This window comes from Procambarus clarkii, chromosome 3, assembly GCF_040958095.1.
Source record: "Procambarus clarkii isolate CNS0578487 chromosome 3, FALCON_Pclarkii_2.0, whole genome shotgun sequence".
NCBI lineage: Eukaryota > Metazoa > Arthropoda > Malacostraca > Decapoda > Cambaridae > Procambarus > Procambarus clarkii.
In genome coordinates, this window is record NC_091152.1 from 31,325,632 (window position 1) to 31,337,368 (window position 11,737).

Here is an 11,737-nt window from a genome sequence, read left to right on the forward strand (position 1 = left end):
GTAGTGTGGTGGTGGTGGTGAAGGTAGTGTGGTGGTGGTGGTGGTGAAGGTAGTGTGGTGGTGGTGGTGAAGGTAGTGTGGTGGTGGTGGTGGTGAAGGTAGTGTGGTGGTGGTGGTGGTGGCGGTGGTGAAGGTAGTGTGGTGGTGGTGGTGAAGGCAGTGTGGTGGTGGTGGTGGTGAAGGTAGTGTGGTGGTGGTGGTGGTGAAGGTAGTGTGGTGGTGGTGATGAAGGTAGTATGGTGGTGGTGATGACAGTAGTGTGGTGGTGGTGGTGGTTTGGTAGTGTGGTGGTGGTTTGGTAGTGTGATGGTGGTGGTGGTGAATGTAGTGTGGTGGTGGTGGTGAAGGAATGTGTGGTGGTTGTGGTGGTGAAGGTAGTGTGGTGGTTGTGGTGGTGGTGGTGAAGGTAGTGTGGTGGTGGTGGTTGTGAAGGTAGTGTGGTGGTAGTGGTGGTGGTGAAGGTAGTGTGGTGGTGGTGGTGGTGAAGGTAGTGTGGTAGTGGTGAAGGTAGTGTGGTGGTGGTGGTGAAGGTAGTGTGGTGGTGGTGGTGGTGGTGGTGAAGGTAGTGTGGTAGTGGTGAAGGTAGTGTGGTGGTGGTGGTGGTGAAGGTAGTGTGGTGGTGGTGGTGGTGAAGGTAGTGTGGTGGTGGTGGTGGTGAAGATAGTGTGGTGGTGGTGGTGAAGGTAGTGTGGTGGTGGTGGTGAAGTTAGTGTGGTGGTGGTGGTGGTGAAGGTAGTGTGGTGGTGGTGGTGGTGAAGGTAGTGTGGTGGTGGTGGTGGTGAAGGTAGTGTGGTGGTGGTGGTGAAGGTAGTGTGGTGGTGGTGATGGAAGTAGTGTGGTGGTAGTGGTGGTTTGGTAGTGTGGTGGAGGTTTGGTAGTGTGGTGGTGGTGGTGAAGGTAGTGTGATGGTGGTGGTGAAGGTAGTGTGGTGGTGGTGAAGGTAGTGTGGTGGTGGTGAAGGTAGTGTGGTGGTGGTGGTGGTGAAGATATTGTGGTGGAGGTGGTGGTGAAGGTAGTGTGCTGGTGGTGGTGATGGTAGTGTGGTGGTGGTGGTGGTGAAGATATTGTGGTGGTGGTGGTGGTGAAGGTTGTGGGAAATTTTTACCCACTACATTTATATTATTATCTAAGAAAAATATTATTTCTATATCGTATCTATATCATATCTAAATCATATCAATATCATATCAAAATCATATCAAAATCATATTAGAATCATATCAGAATCACTATAGAGTCATTATACAGCTAGATCCTACATGACAATGCTTATGATCACGTAGACCATAGAGCCCTATAGGTACCTACGTGAGTTTGTGCATGATCTCTCAAGGATCCAGAAGCATCTAGAAGGATTTCTTAATTAAAAAACTATTGGAACAATTGAATCGATTTCTTGTAGGGATTAAATCAAATCCTTAATATGAATCAATAGTACTAACCAGTACCCCTTATAATCTTTATATCCTATATCTAATTATGTTATAATCACATCTTATCTCAATCATATGTCTAGACAGTAAAAATAATCAATCAATATTCATTGAAGGCTACCGTGCTCAGGGAGCATGGTTGGGAGGGGCGGGGGGGTGATGGTGGTGAGAGAAGCGCCCACCACACCCTGGGCGTGTGTTTACAAGCAGTGAACATGTGTCATGGTGCTTAGCAAACATTAATCGACTTAAGACACCTTATCCAATTATCTTTATCATCAGTGATTACTCTCTAGAACTGGGGGAGTACCTGGACAATATATCTACAAGGAAAAATTCCTAAAATATATCTTATAAGTGTAGAGTGGAGCACACTAAGTGCCACTGTCTCTACCTCCACCATCATACTTATCATCCTTCTGCAAATGCAATTAACCCTTTAACTGCGCAAGGCGCCTGCAGGCCCAGGCCTCGGGTGCACAACGCACCTCCAGGTGTTTTTTTCTCACTTACGGTGTTCTGAATGTGTTGATGGTGAATGTATATAGTGTGTGACAGTGTATAGTCTGTAAATAGATTGTATATATATACATAAATTAATATGATACATGGTAAATATGTGCAACATATGTGTACACAAGTGTCATGCACATAACACAGTGTCCTTGGACAGTACGGATGTTTTACTGCCATAATATAGTGTACGTGTTCATTATACATAGGATTAGCACGTAAAAACAAATAAAATGTATTTGGGACTGTGCGCAAAAAATGAACAAAAATATATTCGCGGCAACTCACGCGCCCCGCCCCGGAAACTTACAGCACAGGCGCACGGGGAATGAAGACGTTACGTGCCACCTTACGGACCCCATAGCAGCCATAGTAAGTATAATTTCGAAATTCTGTTGCTATACCCATATACAGGGAGGGGTTTTTGACACTTTCAGAATAAAAAATATTTTTTTCCCCGAGAATTTGTTTCTTGCTCACTGGGGGGGGGGGGGGGGTGTCATATTTATAGGCCGCGCAGTTAAAGGGTTAAGGAAATAAACACATAGCAATGCTACCAGAACAATCTACAGCAAAGCTGTGATATAAAATATCATGCCTAAACTCGACACGAGAGTTACACAGTCTGGCACACTTGTCAGACAGGCACTCGGCATTCAGAGAAGTATATTGAATGTTATTAGTATATTAACTGGCCAATTGTATGCTTGTGTAACTTTAATATATCAAATAAGTCTGTCTGTCGGTTATAGAATGAGGCAACGCCTCATATTTCAGTGAGTATTCATTAGTAGTGCAGCAACTGAATCTCTATATAAATTGAATATGTCTATCTATATATCTATATACCTATCTGTCTATCTATATACTTGAACATATAAATTAAATTAACAATTGCTTGCTCAGTTATCTTTAATTTATCATATAAGTTTATCTAATTGAATATAATTTTTAGTACCTAGTTAACAGTACTTAGACCACATTTAAGGTCATTTATCATACTTCTACAATTTAAATTGTTGTATATAGTATAAGAATATTGGCTGTTGATAGTTATGGTGCTAGGCTGGAATTTGTACATGTTTAAATCCCTGCTTTAAACAGAACCAGTGTTCAGTCATAGAACTTAATTTATTAAAATCTTATCCTTGTATAAAAAATACAAGTTAATGAGAGATACTTGTCTGCAGATGGACTGGAACTTCAATCAACTAATTCATTCACCCCACCTGCCCCTTACAGCCCACAATCTGTCATTAGGAAAAGAGGAGCTAGGATTTATGAGCCTAGCTAGAGACTTTAGTTGAATTAATATGCAGACAGTAATTTTTAATTTAGTACAGTACAAGTCCCTAGTATTCTCCCATATCAATCCCGGCAGGTTTTTCCCACAAAGGTAGTGTGGTGGTGGTGGTGGTGGTAGTGTGGTGATGGTGGTGGTGAAGGTAGTGTGGTGGTGATGGTGGTAAAGGTATTGTGGTGGTGGTGGTGGTGGTGAAGGTAGTGTGGTGATAGTGGTGGTGAAGGTAGTGTGGTGATGGTGGTGGTGAAGGTAGTGTGGTGGTGGTGGTGAAGGTAGTGTGGTGATGGTGAAGGTAGTGTGGTGGTGGTGGTGAAGGAAGTGTGGTGATGGTGAAGGAAATGTGGTGGTGGTGAAGGAAGTGTGGTGGTGGTGAGGGAAGTGTGGTGGTGGTAAATAATATGGTGTTTAACGAAGATAAGTTCCAGCTCATGCGCTACGGGAAAATGAAAATATAAGAACGGACACTATGTACAAAACTCAGTCAAATCATAACATAGAACGAAAAGGCAATGTAAAGGATTTGGGTGTACTCATGTCGGAAGACCTTACCTTTAAAGAACACAATAAAGTAGCCGTCACAACTGCAAGAAAAATGAGAGGTTGGATAACAAGAAACTTTCCCACTAGAGATGCTATACCAATGATGATACTTTTCAAGACGTTAGTGCTCTCTAGAGTGGAGTACTGCTGCACAATGACAACCCCTTTCAAAGCTAGAGAAATTGCTGACCTGGAGAGCGTGCAGAGATCCTTTACTGTTAGAATCCACTCAGTAAAACATCTAAACTATTGGGACCAACTAAAATGCCTAAATCTGTATTTATAAAATACAGATTTAGGCATTTAAAACATAATAATTTACACGTGGAAAATAGTAGAGAGGATGGTCCCAAACCTGCACACAGAAATAACACCACATGAGACCAGGAGGCATGGCAGGATGTGCAGAATACCCCCGTTGAAAAGCAGAGGTGCAATAAGTACTCTGAGAGAGAACTCAGGATACTCAGAGAACTCAGGAAAGAGAACAGTCTCTGTGGTGTAGTGGTATGACACTCACCTGGCGTTCCGCGAGCGCTTTGTCATGGGTTCGTATCCTGGCCAGAGAGGATTTACTAGGTGCAAATCATTACCTGTAGCCTCTGTTTAACTCAACAGTAAAATGGATACTTGGTTGTAAAAACGATTCTTCGTGGCGGGGGTCATATTCCAGGGACCTTCCCAGAAACGCTACGCGTACTAGTGGCTGTACAAGAATGTAAAAACTCTTGTATATATCTAAAAAAAAAACTCAATCAACATCAGAGGCCCAAGACTGTTCAACACGCTTCCACTACACATAAGGGACATAACTGGCCGACCCCTCACAGTGTTCAAGAGAGAACTATCAACATCAGAGGCCCGAGACTGTTCAACACGCTTCCACTACACATAAGGGGCATAACTGACCGACCTCTCACAGTATTCAAGAGAGAACTATCAACATCAGAGGCCCGAGACTGTTCAACACGCTTCCACTACACATAAGGGACATAACTGGCCGACCCCTCACAGTGTTCAAGAGAGAACTATCAACATCAGAGGCCCGAGACTGTTCAACACGCTTCCACTACACATAAGGGACATAACTGGCCGACCCCTCACAGTGTTCAAGAGAGAACTATCAACATCAGAGGCCCGAGACTGTTCAACACGCTTCCACTACACATAAGGGACATAACTGGTCGACCCCTCACAGTGTTCAAGAGAGAACTATCAACATCAGAGGCCCGAGACTGTTTAACACGCTTCCACTACACATAAGGGGCATAACTGGCCAACCCCTCACAGTGTTCAAGAAAGAACTTGATAAAACTCAAAGTATTCCTGATCAACCAGGCTGTGACTCATAAGTCAGGCTGCGAGCAGCCGCGTCCTACAGCCTGCATGGTTGATCAATCCAGCAACGTGGAGGCCTGGTCGAGGACCGGGTCGCGGGGACGCTAAGCCCCGAAACCATCTCAAGGTAAAGTGGTGGTGGTGGTGAAGGAAGTGTGGTGGTGGTGGTGGTGAAGGAAGTGTGGTGGTGGTGGTGGTGAAGGAAGTGTGGTGGTGGTGGTGGTGAAGGAAGTGTGGTGGTGGTGGTGGTGAAGGAAGTGTGGTGGTGGTGGTGGTGAAGGAAGTGTGGTGGTGGTGGTGGTGAAGGAAGTGTGGTGGTGGTGGTGGTGAAGGAAGTGTGGTGGTGGTGGTCAGTGTAGTGTGGTGGTGGTGGGGAAGGAAGTGTGGTGGTGGTGGTGGTGAAGGAAGTGTGGTGGTGGTGGTCGGTGTAGTGTGGTGGTGGTGGGGAAGGATGTGTGGTGGTGGTGGTGGTGAAGGAAGTGTGGTGGTGGTGGTCAGTGTAGTGTGGTGGTGGTGGGGAAGGAAGTGTGGTGGTGGTGGGGATGGAAGTGTGGTGGTGATTGAAGAGTGTGAGGTGGTGATGAAGGAAGTGTGGTCATTGGTGAAAATTGGTGATCATAAAGGAAGTTTTGTGATGGTGAAGAAGTGGGGTGATGATGAAGGAAGTGTGCTAGAGATTAAAGAAGTGTGCTAGAGATAAAAGAAGTGTGATAGTGATGAAAGAAGTGTGATAGTGATAAAGGAAGTATGATGGCAGGGAAGGAAGTGTGTTGTGACCCAAATGGGTATGAGGCAGCCGGAAGCATCTATGGGTGAGTGTATAAATGTGTGAGTACTGAAGCATATATGGTACAGGCCGATGAGACACGCTGGGACGCCGGTATGGTGGCGCCCTCTGAGAGCACCTGCCAGTTATGTGAGGCTGGCGCTCCTTCACACACTCTACCACGACGGAGAACTGATAGTGGAAGGTGTCTTGAAGCTAAAGGCACAGACAGGAGTTGTTGTAGAGGGCCAGAGAGCATGTCACTTATTGGGGCAGGGATGGCATATTGGCTCAAGCAGTTACGTGGAGGTAGTTTGAAGGGTCGATGGGGCATCGGCTCTCGAGCCTCAAAGACCACAAAGACCAAAGAGCCGAGGTTCAACCCCCGCTAACACAACTAGGTGAGCACAACCAGCACATTTAGACAATCCTACTAACATCAAGTCTGGCTGCCGCCTGACCAGAGCTGCCAGCTGAAGTCTACCCAATCGCTGCTCACACCTTCTGGGTTAACTCGTCACACAGGATCTTCTCGGTTCGGAAGGATATGCTTCAGGAGCAGAGCCAGAGTTAGCAGGACTTCACCTCGCGAAGGACAGTCAGTGAGTGACTCGTTTCTCATTCTCTAGCAAGCGTGAGTGTATGTGGACCAATAGGAATTCAAGATACAGGGAATGCATCTGTGGAGCTCATCTCCTATTGGTTCAACATTCTGCTCTCTTTTCACATGTGTCCCGTGACGTCATGACTATTTCAAGAGCCATCTAGTTTGAGAATGTTCCAAAGTGGTAATATAAACATTAGGCTACCTTCTTTAATAAGAAAAATTTTTCCCTGTTGCATCCAGATGAGCCTCGAACCAGTGTGACTCGTATAGAGTTGCCAAGCGGGAACAGACCAGGGAAGTGTGCCACAGCAAGACACAGACAGAGAGAAAAGCGGACTGAAGGCAAAAGAGAGCAACACCGAGAGCAACGGAGAGAGAGAGAGAGAGAGAGAGAGAGAGAGAGAGAGAGAGAGAGAGAGAGAGAGAGAGAGAGAGAGAGAGAGAGAGAGAGAGAGAGAGAGAGAGAGAGAGACAGAGACAGAGAGGGAGAGGGAGAGGGAGAGGGAGAGGGAGAGAGAGAGAGAGAGAGAGAGAGAGAGAGAGAGAGAGAGAGAGAGAGAGAGAGAGAGAGAGAGAGAGAGAGAGAGAGAGACAGAGAGAGACAGAGAGAGACAGAGAGAGAGAGAGAAAGAGAGAGAGAGAGAGAGAGAGAGAGAGAGAGAGAGAGAGAGAGAGAGAGAGAGAGAGAGAGAGAGAGAGAGAGAGAGAGAGAGACAGATACACAGATAGGGAGACACAAACACCCACACAAAGTGACACAGACACACTTGAGTTTTAGGAAGAGGATTAAGACAGAGGAGGATAGTAGGAGGCTACAAGATGACCTAGACAAACTGAATGAATGACCCAACAAATGGCTACTAAAGTTCAACCCGAGTAAATGTAAGGTAATAAAACTAGAGGAAGGAAATAGGAGGCCAAAACACTGGATACCAATTGGGAGATGAAATCCTTCACGAAACGAACAGAGAGAAAGATCTAGGAGTTGATATCACACCAAACCTGCCTCCTGAAGCCCACATCAAAAGAATAACATCGGCGGCGTATGCGAGGCTGGCTAACATCAGAACTTCCTTCAGAAACTTGTGTAGGGAATCCTTCAGGACCTTGTATATCACATATGTAAGACCAATCTTGGAGTATGCGGCCCCAGCATGGAGCCCGTACCTTATCAAGCACAAGACGAAACTGGAAAACGTTCAGAGGCATGCCATTAGACTAGTCCTAGAACTAAGAGGCATGAGTTATAAGGACTGGCTGCGTGAAATGCACCTCACGTCGCTGGAAGACAGAAGAGCTCGGGGAGACAGGATCAACACATGCAATTTTGGAATTGACAGGGTAGACAAGGATGGATTATTTAACACGAGTGGGAACACGAACAAGGGGACACAGGTGGAAGCTGAGTACCCAAATGACCCATAGAGACGTTAGAAAGAACTTTTTCAGTGTCAGAGTAGTTAGTAAATGGAATGCATTAGGCAGTGACGTGGTGGACTCCATACACAGTTTCAAATGTAGATATGATAGAGCCCAGTAGGCTCAGGAATCTGTGCACCAGTTGATTGACGATTGAGAGGCGGGACCAAAGAGTCAAAGTTCAGCCCCAGCAAGCACAACTAGGTGAGTACAACTAGGTGAGTACCTGGGTTTACCCGATCGACCCGCTCGCCGGGTCGACCGGGTAAACCGGCAACCTGTTCACGGGTACCCTCGTTTACCTCACCTACTACAGTAAAGAAAAAAAATATATACTTACGCGAGGATAGAAGTCAGTCAGATGTTTTGTCCAAAACTGACTGAATATCAGAACTGCCTGTCATAAAGGCTGCCTCTCTAACTCGGAGAGACAGTTCACTCTGCATAAAAGGTCCAGATGTTTAAGTCCTTGGTCTCAAGGCAGAGCCAAGGAGACTCTCTTGATTTACCTGGATGACCGGTTTAGACTCGATTTACAATAATAATATCGATGTATGTATGTGTCTAGTTTCTACTTACAGCTGTCGGAAATTCCGACACCATTTAATATCATACAGACAGATAATAATAGCTGTGTTGTATAAACAAGTTAACCCATAGAAAACATAACTTGTAGTGGAATTACCGTCTATAGAAAACGGGATATCATCACCACATACTATTATAAATTCACCAGCTATTCTGCTGGGAATTATTCTTAAATACATTAGTCTTTGGACTTTACCATCAGAAAAACAACTCAAATAAATTAACTTAATTATCAATATTAAAGTAGAGTAAATGTGACCCTTCTATCACTTTCTGTCATCTGGACAATGTAAGCCAGGCATCAGTGAGGAAGGAGGGGCAGCCATTGTTGATACTAGACCAGAGGCGCAGGAAGCAATTCGGCTCCTGTTAATTTTACTTGGACGTAGTGTTATGGAAACCAAAGGAGTACCATTATCAACACGCTGTCAACAAATCAAGTTAAGTGTTCTTCCGAAACCCATGTATTTTTCATTTATGGCCATTAATGTCATTATATAGGGTGACCCGGTTAGAGCACGTGGTAGCCTCAAACTAAAGGTAATTAAGCCAGGTCTTCATTGTTCCATGTACAGTATTTTCTCTGATATACCTGTCATATATAGGATTCTGGCTTTACAGCTAGCGCCCTTTTGACAGGTCAAGACGAGGAAGTATGCTTTGTGCATCAGTTACCAGGGTGATGGAAGCTACCTCAAAGAGGGAAAATGTGGTGTCTACACCCTAGTTATACCTGGTGTACTAACCTGCTGTACTATAAGATAAGGAACCTCTTCAATGTATGTAGTCTAATACTGTAGTTTGATTGGCTGCATATATATAAATTAATTAATATAAACCCCCCTAATGTGTAGAGGATCGATTTGTGAGATTATGAGATTATTGCAGAAATACAGTCCACTTATCATTATACAAATTGCTATCGAAGTATATAAATTAACGTAAATATAAATTCATATAAATTAAATAAATATAAATCTCACAGGTCGGTTCCCACAACAGCTGTATTTAATACACGGCGATACAGCCAGCTGGAACACAGGATAAACAAGACCAGTTGGAACACTGGATAAACAAGACCAGTTGGAACACTGGATAAACAAAAGCAGCTGAAACCCTGGACACGTTTGGGAACTTGGAAAACTGCATTAGCCAGGCCAGGTGGAGCACAGAACAGGCAGGACTTATTGGGACGCTGAAGAAGGAACACCAGCTGGAATACTAAACAAACAATGACAGCTGAACAAATGGACACACATTGACCAGGTAGAACACTGGACAAGCAGGATACAGGACCCATTCTGGCGCTGAACGAGCATACTTCAGCTGGAACACTGAATAAGCATCTCTAACTAGAATCCTGGACGAGCAAGACCAGCTGGAACATTGGTCAAGCATGACCAGCTTGAAAACTTTCAAGGTCATTGCATCTATAGCTCTGGACTGGCAAGACCATTATAGGTCTTGGTGGAAAACTGGACAAGCAAGGTCCAGCTGGAAACCTAGACAAGCAAGGGCCAGCTGGTAATCTAGGCAAGCAAGGGCCAGCTGGAAACCTAGATAAGCAAGGGCCAGCTGGTAATCTAGGCAAGCAAGGGCCAGCTGGAAACCTAGATAAGCAAGGGCCAGCTGGTAATCTAGGCAAGCAAGGGCCAGCTGGAAACCTAGATAAGCAAGGGCCAGCTGGTAATCTAGGCAAGCAAGGGCCAGCTGGAAACCTAGACAAGCAAGGGCCAGCTGGTAATCTAGGCAAGCAAGGGCCAGCTGGAAACCTAGATAAGCAAGGGCCAGCTGGAAACCTAGACAAGCAAGGGCCAGCTGGAAACCTAGACAAGCAAGGGCCAGCTCGAAATCTAGACAAGCATGGGCCAGCTGGAAATCTAGACAAGCAAGGGCCAGCTGGAAATCTAGACAAGCAAGGGCCAGCTGGAAATCTAGACAAGCAAGGGCCAGCTGGAAATCTAGACAAGCATGGGCCAGCTGGAAATCTAGACAAGCAAGGGCCAGCTGGAAATCTAGACAAGCATGGGCCAGCTGGAAATCTAGACAAGCAAGGGCCAGCTGGAAATCTAGACAAGCAAGGGCCAGCTCGAAATCTAGACAAGCATGGGCCAGCTGGAAATCTAGACAAGCAAGGGCCAGCTGGAAATCTAGACAAGCAAGGGCCAGCTGGAAATCTAGACAAGCAAGGGCCAGCTGGAAACCTAGACAAGCAAGGGTCAGCTGGAAACCTAGACAAGCAAGGGCCAGCTGGAAACCTAGACAAGCAAGGGCCAGCTCGAAATCTAGACAAGCAAGGGCCAGCTGGAAACCTAGACAAGCAAGGGTCCAGCTGGAAATCTAGACAAGCAAGGGCCAGCTGGAAACCTAGACAAGCAAGGGTCCAGCTGGAAATCTAGACAAGCAAGGGCCAGCTGGAAACCTAGACAAGCAAGGGCCAGCTGGAAACCTAGACAAGCAAGGGCCAGCTGGAAACCTAGACAAGCAAGGGTCCAGCTGGAAATCTAGACAAGCAAGGGCCAGCTGGAAACCTAGACAAGCAAGGGCCAGCTGGAAACCTAGACAAGCAAGGGCCAGCTGGAAACCTAGACAAGCAAGGGCCAGCTGGAAACCTAGACAAGCAAGGGCCAGCTGGAAACCTAGACAAGCAAGGGCCAGCTGGAAACCTAGACAAGCAAGGGCCAGCTGGTAATCAAGACAAGCAAGGGCCAGCTGGAAATCTAGACAAGCAAGGGTCAGCTGGTAATCAAGACAAGCAAGGGCCAGCTGGAAATCTAGACAAGCAAGGGCCAGCTGGAAACCTAGACAAGCAAGGGCCAGCTGGAAACCTAGACAAGCAAGGGCCAGCTGGAAACCTAGACAAGCAAGGGCCAGCTGGAAACCTAGACAAGCAAGGGCCAGCTGGAAATCTTGACAAGCAAGGGCCAGCTGGTAATCAAGACAAGCAAGGGCCAGCTGGAAATCTAGACAAGCAAGGGCCAGCTGGAAATCAAGACAAGCAAGGGCCAGCTGGAAATCTAGACAAGCAAGGGCCAGCTGGAAATCTTGACAAGCAAGGGCCAGCTGGAAATCTAGACAAGCAAGGGCCAGCTGGAAATCTAGACAAGCAAGGGCCAGCTGGAAATCAAGACAAGCAAGGGCCAGCTGGAAATCTAGACAAGCAAGGGTCAGCTGGAACACCAGCACGGGCCAGCTGGAACACAAGCAAGGGCCAGCTGGAATACAAGCAA

At 46.1% G+C, this 11,737-nt stretch overlaps 1 protein-coding gene across 1 annotated transcript; it reads left to right on the top strand.

Annotated features, from left to right (window-relative positions):
* The first annotated feature begins 6,218 nt into the window (after nucleotides 1–6,218).
* LOC138368700 (collagen alpha-1(I) chain-like) lies at nucleotides 6,219–10,906 on the top strand. Its single transcript, XM_069331423.1, has 2 exons — nucleotides 6,219–6,294; nucleotides 9,969–10,906. Exons 1-2 carry the CDS (start codon nucleotides 6,219–6,221, stop codon nucleotides 10,904–10,906), a joined length of 1,014 nt encoding a protein of 337 aa, XP_069187524.1.
* Nucleotides 10,907–11,737: the final 831 nt, after the last annotated feature.